General features: G+C 32.5%; 1 protein-coding gene across 4 annotated transcripts in view; it reads left to right on the forward strand.

Moving 5' to 3' along the window:
* LOC18589436 (galacturonokinase) overlaps window positions 8,305-15,796 on the forward strand; it is a 13,009-nt gene continuing 5,517 nt past the window's right edge. For 2 of the 4 annotated variants that reach the window (XM_007014407.2, XM_007014409.2), the window contains exons 1-7: window positions 8,307-8,520; window positions 8,974-9,087; window positions 9,193-9,264; window positions 10,600-10,643; window positions 11,433-11,586; window positions 12,054-12,119; window positions 14,231-14,310. In XM_007014407.2, the coding sequence (XP_007014469.2) occupies window positions 8,488-8,520; window positions 8,974-9,087; window positions 9,193-9,264; window positions 10,600-10,643; window positions 11,433-11,586; window positions 12,054-12,119; window positions 14,231-14,310 (563 nt within the window). In that variant the 5' untranslated portion in view covers window positions 8,307-8,487. Of the gene's footprint in view, window positions 8,521-8,973; window positions 9,088-9,192; window positions 9,265-10,599; window positions 10,644-11,432; window positions 11,587-12,023; window positions 12,120-14,230; window positions 14,311-15,796 lie in introns of all 4 variants that reach the window. The other 2 variants (XM_007014408.2, XM_007014406.2) reach the window with 2 other exon arrangements.

Raw genomic sequence — 15,796 nt, forward strand, 5'->3', positions numbered from 1 at the left:
TAACCAAATCACTTGAAATAAAATCAAAATCATCATCAATATTCTACATGGAGAATTCGATCAATGATGAGTGATGGAAGAACATGAATTTTTCTTGCTTGATTTTCATGCTACACATCACTAACTAACTAAAAACACTAAAATATCTTAAAATATAACCAAATCAAGCATCAAAAACTTCTCCCCCCATGTCCAGCCAGCAAGGGTATCCTCATGCAAACTTGATTCTCAACCATGGAAAATGAAAAAGAATGCATAGGAAAGGTAGATCACAAGCTAGAATTGAAAAATCTTACCTTTTGTCACTTGATTCTTTGAATTTTCACACTTTTCCCTTGAATTTTTCCACCTAGGGTTTTGTTCTTTCTTTTCTTCCTTTGTTCTTGCTTTGGCCAGCCATAAGAATGAGAAATGGGCTGATTTTGTGCTGATTTATAAGGAAAATAATAAATGGATGAAAATTTGACACATGTCACCATTCCATTGGTCCATGTGTCATACTTACCCATTAAGAAATCTCTCTCCACCACTTAAATTTCCTCAATTATCCATCATAATATTGGGTAAAATTCATGTGCTGGACAAGTGTTGGGCGGTGTAAAATTACAATTTTGCCCTTGAGGTGGCAAAATGACTATTTTGCCCTTATGCTCGAAAAAATACCGAAATTAAAATTTTTCACTTCTCAAACTCAAATTATGTTCTAAATAGTCAATCTTGATCAAAAAATTCTTCCAACATTCCAATTTTAACCTCGGGTGGCAAAATGACCATTTTACCCCTAGGTCATGAAAATTCTAATTTGACTCCAAATCGGTCCTTGAACTCCGAATCACCATTTTAAGTCATTCTGGGGTTTTAAAATTCTCAATTTCATATTAAAATCTCTATTTGGACTAGTTCGAGGCTTAATTCAACTTAATTGTACCATTTTGTACATTATCGTCCTTTAACGATTTTCGAAGTACCCAAGTAAGCAAACATGCATTCTTATGTAGGAATGGCATAATAAACATATTGTAGAGCTGGGCTTTACACCAGGAGTAGGAGTACTCCCGTTATAGTGAGTAATAGACTTTCATCTTAACTATCTAAAGTTGTTTTTACTCGTTTTTATGTTTTAAAGAATAATGAGTTTAAATTGTAAATTATTATGTTTTAAAATTGAAGTGTTGGTTAAACGAAATGAGATTTATAACTTGCTTTGAAATCGAATACTGGTTTTGAAAATTGCGTAAGTGGAGACTATATACTTGTGTTATATATATGTTTTGACATATGGTTTGAATTGATGGCTTATGACAATGTGATGGCATGAATGGCTGGATTTGTGTTTGTGTGGAATATATGAATTGTTTTGTTTTACCTTGACAAGCTGGGTAATATCATATTATCCATGTCATGCTGTTGAAATTTTTTTTGATTTGGTGGGGTAAGTGATTAGCTTACTGCAATGGGCGAGTTTTCGTGGACCAGCCTATTAGAGGGGTACGGTAAACCCTGTTATATTTTACCTAAGTATGAGAGGCGCGAAGGGTTTCTCCTAAGGTAGTTTAGAGTTCACTTCACGTCGAACCACCACGTGAGGGTGAAACTCAGCCAACGCCAAGGAACGACTACGTTTTTAAACGTAAAAACATATTTTATGTGTATATGTTAATTTAACAGCCTTAGCGGACTCGATTGGTTGCCCGGCTCAAGGTGTCACCGAGGAAGAGTTTTGGCACAAGCCAAGTTTTAAGAGAGTCATAAGCCTTACTGATTTTTTTTATGAAATGTAATTGTTTTATATGGTTGAAATGAGTTTTAATGTTATGAATCATATTATGAAGAGATGTTTTAATTCTCTCCATTTACTTGGCTTTAGATGTTATAGATGAACTTTGCTTACTCACTGGGTTTATAAAAACTCACCCCCTTCTTTTCACCCATTTCAGGTTCAGAGCAGTCTGTAGACAGTCGATTTTGTCGAGGGTTTGCTTTTGGATTTGCACCCTTAGAAATCGTAGGTCTACAGTCCTGTTTATTTTTGTTATTTTGGGGCTCACATGTCATTGTAGAATATTTTTGTATACCTTGGCGTAGTGTGCTATTATATATATGAATTTATTTTGTTATTACGTTACAGTAATTGTTGACGTAGAATTCTATAAATATTATTTTATATGAAAATGAAATATTTTATCCAATATTTTTATTCAGTTCTATTAGATAAAAATTCACTTTAAATGGATGATTTAGATACCTAAATTTATTTTTAGATATGAAATGTATATTTTTCATTTATATATTATATTTTTAGCAAGTTTCAAAATTTTTGGGTAAAAATGATCAAAATACCCCTGTGCGGTAGAAATTACTTTTTAATTGTCTTTGATTTGAAAATAGTTTATATTATTTTAAAACATGATATTTAGTAACTGTTGCTCACAGGGAAGGCGAAAAATTGATGCTAGAGCCTTGCTAGGTTTCGGTTGACATTCCGAGTAAGGTATGTCTATCGGGACATAGCGACGGTTGTCACGGGCTCGAAAAGAGTACCGGACCGTGACAGAATTTGAGATGAAAGACCTTTGAAAAATAAAGTTTCCTTTTGGGTTTTCAGATTAAGCACTTTACAAATTGAATTTTTGTCCATCAATCAAATTGTATAACAAAAGTGTTAAAATAATTCTATATGAATAAAGCACATCGATTTAGTTCACAAATGATTGTAAGGTCATTAGATGTGAAAAAGTACCATTTCTGACCTCGTGGGAATGATAAAGAACTTCTTAGTCCTAAAGTACCATATCTTAGTACAATTAGAGTACTAACATATCTTGCTAGCAATATACGACCTGATATATCATTTGCTATAAATTTATTAGTAAGATATAGTTTTCCTCTAACTCAAATAAATTGGAATGGAATTAGCATATACTTCGATACCTTTGAATAACAATGGATATGGGCTTAATATTATTTAAATATATTGGTTATGCGAATGCAGAATATTTATTTGATCCACATAAAACTCGATTCCAAATAGATTACTTATTTACATATGGAGATACAACTATTTCATAGTGTTTTGCAAAACAAACTACAGTTGTTACTTCTTCTAATCATGTAGAAATTTTAACAATTCATGAGGCAAGTTGTGAATATGTCTTATTAAGATCTGTAACTCAACATATTCGAGAAACGTTTAGCTTGTCAACCAAGAAGGAAATTCCAACAACATTATATGTACATAATTCTTAAGAAATTTATTCAATTAAATTAAATAAATATGCATATAGATTAAAGCAATCTGGACACATATGGTACAATTGTCTAGGTGAATATTTATTAAAAGAAGATTATAAAAATGATCCTATATGCTTATGTGTTTTTATAAAAAGATTTAAATATGAAATTGTCATAATTGTTGTTTATGTTGATGACATAAACATTATTAGAACTAGTGAAAAGTTATCCAAAGCCATGACTTACATAAAGAAAGAATTTGAGATGAAAGATCTTTGAAAAAAAAAAATTTGTTTGAGTCTTTAAATTGAGTACTCGACAAATAGAATTTTTATCCATCAATCAAATTATATAACAAAAGTGCTAAAACAGTTCTATATGGACAAAGCGTATCAATTAAGTTCACCAATGGTATTAAGGTCATTAGATGTTAAAAAGTACTATTTCTGACCTCATGAGGATGATAAAAAACTTCTTAGTCTTGAAATACCATATCTTAGTGTAATTGGAGCACTAATATATCTTGCTAGCAATACATGACCTAATATATCATTTGTTATAATTTTATTAGTAAGATATAGTTTTTTTTTTTTCAACTCAAAGAAATTAGAATGGAATTAACATACTTTGATATCTCCGAAGAACAATGGACATGAGCTTATATTATTCAAATGCATTGATTATGTATATGCAGAATATTTATTTGATCCACATAAAGCTTGATCCTAAATAGATTACTTATTCACATATAGAGATACAACTATTTCGTAGTGTTTTGTAAAACAAACTATAGTTGCTACTTATTCTAATCATATAAAAATTTTAGCAATTCATGAGGTAAGTTATAAATGTGTTGATTAAGATTTGTAACTCAACATATTCATAAAACATGTGACTTGTTAATCAAAAAGGAAATACCAACAACATTATATGTAGATAATACTATTTGCATAACCTAGGTAAAGGAATGATTCTTTAAAGGTGATAGGACAAAACATATTTTGCTAAAGTTCTCCACTTACGATTTCTAAGAAAAATGTGATATTAGTGTTTAACAAATTTGTCCAAGTGACAATCTAATAGATTTATTCATCAAAGTCCTTCTTATTGTAACGTTTTAAAAGTTGGTACGAAAGATTGAAATTCATTGTTTTAAAGATCTCAAATAATACAGTCATTAAGGAGAGTAAAATACGTACCGTACTCTTTTCCTTCATTAAAATTTTTCCCACTCGATTTTTCTTGATAAAGTTTATAATAAGGTAATATTTCAAAAGCGTATTTGTCACAACCCAATTCTCGGGCCATGACCGGCGCATGGGCCTAATGGACGTAGCCCATTAAGCCCAAGCAAACCTATTTATATAATCATACTAATTATTCCGTCAACTATTTTTACATTTACATCTCATAATCTCAACCCTTTAAGTACTTTAATAGTAAATTATAACAATCAAAACTGCATTTATATTATCCCAAAATAACATTAACTATTGCCACCCATGGTAGCTTTACCAATCAAAATGTACATATATGGTCTAATGTATACATCTTAGTACTTTACATCACAAGTACGTATTTACAACAAAAATGACTTTGGGTTTCTAACGGAGTGACCAAGGTGAAGGTGCAGCTACGAAATGCCAAGATACCTACCAAGGATACGAATCTACGAGAACACCTCGACCTAGTTACCGGCTGCCTCTTGATTTGAAAACATGAATTTGAAAAATGTGAGTATAAACTCAGTGAGTGAACATAAGAAGAGAACAAGCAATCAATAGGAAGAATTTGGAAATCATGATGCACTTGTTTCAAAAACAATGCAATTGATTTAATTTCTTACTAAAAACCTCTCATTTCAAACTTTGATTAATAACTTCATAGTGTTAAAAAAACCCATAATCAATCCATGAAGTTAAATGGGTGAAAAATATGTCAAATCAAGCAAGGTAACAAGCATGGCAGCAAGTTTCTCGCTGCAGCGAGAAATAATGTTAGTTTGCATATGTTTTAGTTTTTCTATCATATCTCTCACTACAGAAGCACAATTGACATTATTTTTAGACCATTAGAAAGCTAAGAGGAAGGGCTACAACTTTTATGTTTACCACTTTTCTTAGTTGGGACGAGAAAGTGGTCAAAATCTTTATTGAAGTGAAAGCACTGCATTAGAACTAGAGAGTTTCATGTTGCAGCGAGAATCAGGCTAGTGTGACCCCCAAAACCAGAGAGTTTCTCACTGCAGTGAAAATGAATCTCGCTGCAACGAGAAACAGAGCATTTTAAGTGAAATGGGTCTTGTTACATCAAAAGCCATTTTCTTGTTGAAATGAAAAGCAATTTGGGAGCAATTAACAACACCAACACACAACACAATCACAATTATTTTCATAAACTTTCTATAACATATATATATATATATATATATATATATTTGTATATACATACATCATCATGCATATCATCCCACCATCATCAGCTCATGTGCCCTCCCACAAGCACATAGCTGGGTCATCATCAGCTTATGTGCACTCCTACACACACCTAGCTGGGTCATCATTATCACATAAAAAAAACATCTAATGCATATTATACATATGAATATATTGTGATAACACATGAACCATTATATGGCACACTTTCACAAGATAGAAACATTCACCAAAGGCTTGTTCCCTAAGTAGATTTTTAAGGAAAAGTTGGATAAAATCATTCAAATGTNTCATTCAAATACATTACATTTCCCAAAAAAATTTTGAAATGCAAGTTCACTCACCAGTCTTTATTGATGTTTTGGTGGGCTCTAGCTTCGACTAATGTTCCGAATGGAGGTGTAGGGTTTCGTTGGAACCTATCACACACAACAACATCACCATCAACCTAACTTGGCATTATTACTATTCCACAGCTATTTTCTAAATTGGGTTCTACTAGTCATTCCTAACTAGTTTCCAACTACTATTAAATGGCTATTATTTGCACCATCCTAATCACTTTAAAATGAATAAACAACCTCAACTACAAAACATTCCCAAGTCTTATCACTAGCTATTCTCAATACTTAAATATCAAATTCTAATTCCCTACTCACCTTGGTAGCTTCGTAGTTGAATCTCTTTCCAAAAATTTCAAGCTATTATGGAAGCTCCCTCTTTCTCTCTCTAAACACTTAGCTAGTGAAAGAAAGTATGGAAGTAAGATTTTTTTTTTCAAGGGTTTTAAAGTGAGAGAGTAAAAGAGCATAAAGGTTCAATGAAAGGGTGTACAAAAGCATGAAAAGTGGAGCTAGCTTGAAAGAGTTATGGAAGCTTAAAGAAAACTCCCATGGAGGATGAAGAAACGTGAGAAGGAAGAAGGAAGAAAAAGAAGAAGCTACTGGAAAATGTGAGAAGAAGTTGCTGGAAGATGATATTTATAGCTCAAGCTTATCCAACTCCACTTAAATTACGAAAATACCCTTAGCAAATTAGCTTATTCTTTTTCAATCCTTTATGCAATCTTTTTACTCTTTTGACACTGAGGTCAAGTTTATAGTGGTCTAAAAATATTCGAGTTTATGAAAAATTAAAATTTTGACCCGAGATGAAAAATGACCATTTTGCCCATATTTTGGAAATCATCATTATTTTTATTTCTTTCGTCATTTAATCCTTATTTTCATCATTCATTTATGCTTTAGGCCTACTTAGGCCTTAAAAATATTTGAAAGCATATTTTCAGGGGCTCACTAAAGAAATGACAAAATTACCCTTGGCTCAAGTTATCGTGTCAACACCTAGTTATGAGGCTATAGAGGTCGAGGTTTCACAGTATTTTTTAAAATAATTATGTATTATTTTTTCTTCATTCAAACATTTTTCCATTAGGTTTTTTCCTAGTAAGTTGTTAACAAGACATATTCTTAATACAATGGACATTGAAGAGGGAGTTTTATGAATATATGTGTGAATATCCATTATATTATGACCCAAGAAGTTTAGTCCAAGTCAAATAGCCCAATAGGCTATATACAAGAAGTGTAATCTGATTTGAACTCTTAGATTTGATTATGTATATCTAAATTTAGATATAAATTAAATTGGATTAAAATTAAAATTTAAGGGATTATTGACTTATAAATTGACCCTCACTTCATTTGTAAATATATATTTGAATAAGATTTTTTACTTTTTCTACATATTTTATCTCATAATTGTTCTTTTAAATTATATTTCATAATAATTTTTTGATTATTATGTTGGAAATTCTTATTAACTAATTTGAGGGCATACAAATTTTTTGAACATCTTTTTTAAAAATTAATAGTTTTTTTATTTGAATTATTATGCTATGACCTTTTACTTTTATTCTTACACATTTAAGTCAAGTATATAAAAAGTCAAATTTTAAATATATTTATTGTTATCCTTATGTTCATACCCTTGCATTAAAATTTTAAAAATATTAATTGTTTAACATTAACATTTTTAATTTACCACTTAATAATTCTTGTTTGTTAATTTGACAGAATACGAATTAGATTATAATATGTTAAAAAAATATATGTATATATATATATTTATTTTAAATTTTTTACTGTTATCATTATAGATTCACTTAAATATTTTTAAGAAGAAGAATTTCAACTTTACATTCTTGGAGACATTTTGCAAATTTTGGAATTAAGGTTTTTTTAAATTTATTTTTAATTAAAAAATACACAAAAAAAAGAAAATACAGAAATAATACTACAAAGAGATTAAACGTGCAGGAAAATGAAAAAATACAAAAAAATAGAAAATACAAAAAGTAATAAAAATTACTGAAAATAAAAGACACAAAGAAATTAAAAATACAGAAAAATGAAAAAAAAAAACAAAAAAGGGGGCAAGATGATTTTTCAAGTACATCGAAATATTAAAATTGATAATTTTTTTTTAGATTTATACATTGATATTTATCTCTTAATTTCTTAGATTTATAAATTAATAAATTTGATTTTTAATAAAAATGCAAATCTAAATAAACGCAGCCATTCAGATAATAAAAAATCAAATTCAAAATTCTGGAAAAAAAAAAGAAAAAAAACAAAGAAACTCCACTAAACAACCATTGTATAACTGTGAGGAAGACATTTACCTCATTTGACGTTTGAACCGACTTTCCCGGTTCACCAACCGCATCCTCCTTCCTTCCCTGTTTCTTTCACTTTACTCCTCTTTCCGTATATAAACACAGCCCTCGAGTTGGCTACAGCTTAGGACATATTGGGAGATGGCTGCAATGTCTTGGCCTACTCAGGATGAGGTAGTAATCTTCCTTCATCCATAGCCACGGCCATTGCCTTACTATTTTTAACTGCATTTCTCTTTTCTCTCTTTTAATTTGGTTGAATTGGCTAATATTTCTGCATCTATCTGGGTTTTTAGTCTTTACTTGTGATCTATTTACATCGATACAGCGTCATTTCCGTTTTTACATCAGTGTCTGTGGCATTGTTTAATCAGTATCTTCCAGTTGATATTATTTCTTTTCAAAGCCAAAAATAAGGGGATAGATTTGGCTCTTTAATTCTGATAAAACTAATTTAAGAATGATTTAATAATCTGATGTTGGGGGGAGGGGGGGGGGTCTTTGGATGATTGCCATTGCCTCTGCATTTTTTATTTTAGTAAATCTTGGGTTTCTTTCTCTTACATTTTCCCACTTTGCATTGGCTACTGTGCTCATGTAATAATTGCGGATGCCACTGGATTGCAGTTAGATAAAATTAGAGGGATAGTATCTGAAATGGCTGGGAAAGGTACAGAGGATGTTCGAGTTGTTGTTTCTCCTTATCGGATTTGTCCATTGGGAGCTCATATTGATCATCAGGTTAGAACATTGCAGCTGTATTTGCTCTGTGTTATGTATGATGTCAGTGATGTAAATTTGTTTTTTGTTTATTGCTGACCACTTTCTGTTTTCTAATGCTTACAGGGTGGAATTGTTTCTGCTATGACAATTAATAAGGGGATACTGCTGGGATTTGTACCTTCTGGCAACACTCAGGTGAGGTTAAGATAGAGTTTTTATCTTGTAGGTTTTTCAGAACAGTGATTAGATTTCTGGAAGTTTTGTGGTCATTTATGCTCGAATCTTAACATTTTTTACAAAACTTCCTGATCTCAGACAATAAAATTAATATAAGTTTGTGCTGTTGTACATTGGTCTTGCGGTGGCTGAATCTGCTTGTTTTGTTCCAGATTGTTACCTGCCTGCTTCTCACCAATCTTTTAGAATTCTTACAAATTGCGTGCAAATAAAGTAGGTGGAATAAATCAAATTTGCATACGTGAAACACTGCACAAGCATGCTTGTTGCTAGTAGTTTTTTCTCTTCATTGAATAAGTTTATAGAAGACAGTGAACTCAATTTTTGAACACCATCTAGTTGCCCTGTGAACATTTTGATGCCTTGAGGTTGTCTTTAATATAATCATAAAATTTATGTTCCAGAATGTCTATCTTTATAATTTGAATTTCAATTGCTTGGACCTACCTTGAGGTTTAAAGATCTTATAAGATTTCCCATTGTATATTTAGTAGAAGGAGGGGTAGTGCGAACTAGGTTACTCTGCAAAGTAGTTGTAAGTGTTGCTAAAAAAAGCAGATTTACTGAGCTGTTGCCAAGTATCTTTCTCTTCTGAAGGAGCTTTTTTGGCCTATCCCTGCATTTCATGAAAGAAATTTAAAACTAAGAGGTTGTTTAGGACGTGAGCTTTCACCTGAGTTTTTTCCTTCAGCAGTTTTAAAATGTCATTTGGCTTGTGTAATGCGCTTGATACCTAGTATATCATCATGTGTCTGGCAGCAGTCTTTTTCACGCGTGTTGTAGCGAGACAGACTGCTGCCTGGTGTGTACTTCAGATCATATTAGCAAGATGTTCTCTCTCCCTCTCCCTCTCTCTGTTTTTTTTTTCCTCTTCTCTTGATAAGTAAACAAGATATTGTCCTCTGAAAGAGTGGTAACTACGTAGGCAGCTGAACCATTGCTATTGTATCATAAAATGAGAAGTTAAAAGGCTATTGTATAGTGCAAAGGTAATGAATTTGACTGATCAATCTAAGGATGTTCTAATCCCTGACTTGAGTACCATTACTATGTACATCGCAAAATGAGTTGTTCTTGGATAGCATTATAATACTCTCTCTCTCTCTCTCTCTCACACACACACACACACACATGAAGGCCTTTGACTTTTTTCTTAATGCTTGAGGGTATAAAAGAAAAAGCAACCACAATTCAAAAATTTTAACAGAATGTGAGCAATCATTTTCCTATTCTGCTATTGTTATTTTTTTCATTTCATCTTCTGCTGAATGGACTTTGGAATGCTTGGTATAGGTTGCATTACGTTCAGGTCAGTTTAAAGGAGAAGTTAGGTTCAGGTATGAGGATTATGATAATCCTCCTTCCCTTATGCATTGCTCTTCAATAATGTCCTTTTTTCATTTTTTTTATCTGATTAGTCTTTTATATTTCCAAGTCTAATAAGGATTTTGTGATTTTTCATTTCATTTGCAGCATTTTTTGTTTTCTTTTACTTCTTTTGTCAGTGGAAACTGTCCTCTCCTCTCTCAGGCATTAAATCATTGTTGGTTAAACGAAGAAATATGCTTGTTAATACAGAACCATCGCTAGCCCTTCTTTTGTGAGGATTGCTTGTGAAACATGATAGCCATCTTTCTAGATTTTTCAAATGAACCATGGACTGTATTTGCAGTTAGATATAACTTGTGTGCCAATGTCAAATATCTATAAATTGAGTTGCCTAAGTGATACATCTCAAACCATTGAGTTTACGTTCTTCTTTCTTTCTACCCTTCCCCACTCAACCTCCACTTACCGCCACTTACCTCTTGGTTAATACTCTTCTACATTAAAAAGCCTGTTATTGGTAGGGATCTTCAACTATTATAAATAGGAAATCACTAATTACATTGGAAATTCACTGGCTGCTGTTAAAGATGAATCATTACATCACACAATTCAAATAGGATGCTCTATACAATAGTACTACCATCTTATTTCTAGGGTATTTGCATATACTGTGTGTATGACTTTCTTCTTTCTGCTTCAAACAAGATTAATCTGTTGTGATGAGTCACATCTTTTGCATTATGATTACACAACTATGCCATGTTTAACTTGATTCTTTGGCATCACTGGTTTTATAGAGTTAATGAAACCCAACAGCCGAGACACAGGATTAGCAAGGGTGAAGAGATTAAAGTAGATAAATCTTCTCCTTCACCACAAGAATGTTACTGGGGCAGATATGCTATAGGAGCCTTGTATGCGTTACAGAGCAGAGGGAACCATCTTGCTCAGGTAAGAGTTATTTCCCTGTATTTTCATGCAAGTAAAAAACTATCTAAATTATTATGACCACGCAGAAAGAAAATAAAATTATCAGTCGACGGTAAGCTGTAATACATTCTAAAACCCGTAATGAAGATCATAATGAGAGGGAATCTGTTCACAGTCTAGAAAAATATGCAAAATCTATTAATGAAAGATAATCACAGCCAAGTTTCTTTTCTCATTTCTTTCTTTAGGACCTGAGCATCCTTTTCAAGTTTATGCATTGTGAGATTGAGGAAAACTGGTTTTTATTTGTATTGGGTTATCAATCATCATCTTCAGATTCCTAATCTGATGGCTATGTCCGTCAAAATGCTGAGTAGGAAACTAACTTTTTACAAACTGTGAAAGCAAATGCTTTTTCTTAGTTTTTTTCACATTTAATCATTTTTGAAAATATGCAGGTTTTCAATAAATTCCACTCATATTTGCAGGGAATCATTGGCTACATCTGTGGATCTGAGGGTCTGGACAGTTCAGGCCTTAGCTCTTCAGCTGCTGTATGTTTATGTTTTTTCTCGCCTTCATTACAGCATATAGACAGCTAAGGTGACACTATGTTGTAAAGGAAAGAAAAGCTCATGCACTCACATCTTTGAGATGAAGCAGCTCACTGCTCCAAGAAAATCTATCCCAGAGATAAAATTTCGCATAATATGCTTTTCTATACGTTATTTGCAGATGCATAGACCAGTGTTGGAACAGTTTTCTACTATAGGATACAATAAAAATTATGTTTCCTGGAAATACTAGTGAATAAGCCCCAAAACTAAGTTCATCTCATTCTAGACATAGGGAACACAAATAATTGGAAGCTAAAAGTTGCCCTCCTGATCCAATTAAACAGACATAAGCTCAATAAAATTCCAATACCAGCATGGTTTGAGGCATTAGAAACTAGAAAAATATGCTTACTCACCATATATATGGCATGTATAATTAATCCTGTTTTTTATTTGTCCTGGACATGATTAATCCTTATTGACCCACATAGAGTTAAAGCTCAAAACTAACCAATGTTTTATAGAACTTCATTAGTTTGAAGCATCAGATGGAACCACATAGGTTCCTTACTTGCTAGGTTGAATAAGCAGCACTCCTACTCTCTTCTGGCAGCACCCACAAGTCCATCCTTTTTCTTGCCTTCTTCATTTAGAATGTGAAATTGATGTTTATGACGTCCAAATTAAGTTGGTAAGCTAAGTCAGCTTATTTTATGCAATGGCAGTTTAAGTAGAGCATGATTTATACAGACTGCTACAGCTTAGCAGCAAAGTTAGGAGAAGATGAAGCATTAGATGGCATTACAAAATAGGTTAAAAGAATTCTTGGTAGACTGCATAAATGGGGAAAATATGGCTTGAAATTTTTCAAGAGTGGCAGAAACTCAAAGTCTGAATTTTTGAGAAGAATTAATAGGTTGATATTTGGTGATCACTTATAAAGAGATCCTATTTTTCTCTCATTATATTCCCTTCCTACTCAGAATACCCACGGATTAACTCCAAAATAAATAAATTCAAAATGGCTCTGGTTTGTGCAAAGAAATTAGGCATAACTTGATAAAGACCACTATCAAGTAAGAGAGAAAAAAAAAGAAAAAGACAATCCTGAAACCATTCCTTAAGGTATGAATGTTCTATGAAGAAGGAGCCTTAGTTCTGCAAAACTTCTTCCATTTGCATATAACGTATTAAAAGGTAACAAGATAAGAAAACTCGAAACAAAAGGAAGAAGAGGAAGCGGATGAATCACCCAGAAATGACAATATGTACCGTTCTCAAAATAGGAGTAGATAGAGGTTGTGATTGAGTTTCAGCCATCTTAAAGTTGCACAAATTTCTGAATTTCACAATATATTAATTTTAGAGAAATTTTTATGTGCTGATAGATGCCTCTGGCTTTCAAAGGATTAGTGAAGATGAAACAGAAGAGGTCCAAATATTGGCAGAGAAAGATAGGCTCAGTATGTTTTCATAAGGAGGAAACTGATTCAAGCTGTACCTTCTCAACCTTGGGAGGATGAGAACTAACTTTTCATTAGAAAATAGGCTATATATGCTCAAGCCGTCTTTTGAAAAGAGTATATCTGTTTTGGTGAAATCTGAGGCTATTGGAATTTTTTAACCAGGCAAGAGAGGTACCATTCTCCATGTCTTGCTTAACTTGGTGGGAAGTCTTAGGAAGAGATATATTGCATTTTTTATTTTTTAATTTTTACCACGAAATTCATTACATATCATTGAAACTATGGTGTTTAGTGCTTGTGTTTGTTTATCTTTAATAATCAAAGTAAAAATCAATAAATCTAGTACCTTAATTGTTGGTAACTTTCGTTTTGGGAGTCTGCAAAGAAAACATAGGCAGAGGAAGTGTAGCATTCAATGTTTCTTAGGAATTGATCTGCACCATTCATATAGCATTTTTCTTGAAAACTCAGGGATTAAATTAAATTGTAATTATAGTTTCAGGCCAATATATGTAACTTTTATCAGTAATTGTCTTGTTTCATAGTTATTTTCTAAAACTTTAAGGCCAACCTGAGGCATGCTTTTTTTCTAAGTGAATTTCCTCTTTTCTGCTTACCATGTAGTTAATTTATGTTTGACAGGTTGGCATAGCTTACCTGCTGGCTTTGGAAAGTGCAAATAATTTAACTGTATCTCCCACAGAAAATATTGAATATGACAGGTATTTTTGTTCATGTTGAAATACTTTAGTGTGTATGCATTTTACTTTAGTGGTAATACCATCCAAATTTTAAAACTGTGTTTTATGCTTAACATTTGAAATTTACTGGTGAATGTTGTCAAATTTTAATCACCAAAAGTTATGTTTAGTTTTAGAGGCAAATTGCATATCTGTTGCTTATAAGTATGCTTCAGGACCACATTTATAAAAAAGTCATTATGTTGAATAAAGAGGGGAAAAGATATAGGGAATAGGAATCAAAGAGAAAAATAGGGATAGATATAGAAATATGGGACTAACAAATGGAATTGGGGGAGAAATAGAGGTAGTAAGGGTAGAAAATCAGAGAGAAATAAAAAAGGAAAATCTCAATACTCCATTTCAAAACTTGCACTTTAATATTTAACTCAATGGTATGTGAATGTATTTTCTTGCGCAAAGAGTGGGTTCAAATCCTCTTTCTCCAATAAAAAAGGGATGTGTATGTGCAAGCTGATGTAATATATTGTCTCACATAATTTACAAATAAGGATGAGATTGTCCTTTGGAAAAATGTAGTGAAGTGGTGTGTTTCTGGGTAAAATCCTACAAGTAAGCAGCACAATTTGCCATAATTATTTTGAAGCAATTTTTATAGCAAGCAACTTCTGTGTGATCATTTGTAACTTAGTATCTACTTTGCCTTGTCCATGACTCTCTACACATGTCAAGAAGTGCATGTGCATGATTGTCTTATTTGTGTGTCTCCTTGCATGTGTGCGTTCATTTATGAGAACTGGGGGGTAGGGGGGAAGGACGTAATAGAACTGAATAAGGTCCACCATGTACCATAGCTGAGTAAGTCTAGTATAATAGTACTTGACTCCTTGTTGGTTGGACTTGGGAGTAAGTTGTCAGACATGAGTGTGTGTCTAACACAATTGTGTTAAAATTTTTTCCAAGTTTTTCCTTATTGAGGGTCAATACCTCATACTCATGTCCACTTTGAGGTGTCAGATAAGTGTCCAACATGGGTAATTGAGGAATATGAAGAATTGGAATATCATAGGTTTGTACTGTCTTGGTAGCAGTGGTTTTGTGGTCTGTATAGGTGGGGCCAGTTTGGATTTAACTCGAAGAGGTTTGATCACTGTTCACTCCAGTGCTTTATTTTAGTTTCCATTCTCTTTACTGTTGCTTAGGAATGCTTCTATAGAGGTCAGGATATTTTGAAATCTGGGAAGATGTTCAATCCATTCAAACCTAAAATTCTGTCATGAAAAGAAAAAAATGAAATGCAAGGTGTTATATAGAGTAATTAGGGATTTACATGATCTTGGAGATGGACTGATACTTAAAACTTGAAAGAGGGGATCTTCATTTTTAATTTTCTTTTTTTTTTCCATTGGCTAAATAACTCACCCAATCCCTAGACTGAAATCTAGAATCATTTTGAATAAAGGAGAGTGGAAATATTTTAAAGTAGAGGGGGGGGGGGGGGGGGGGG

Source organism: Theobroma cacao, chromosome 9, assembly GCF_000208745.1.
Source record: "Theobroma cacao cultivar B97-61/B2 chromosome 9, Criollo_cocoa_genome_V2, whole genome shotgun sequence".
NCBI lineage: Eukaryota > Viridiplantae > Streptophyta > Magnoliopsida > Malvales > Malvaceae > Theobroma > Theobroma cacao.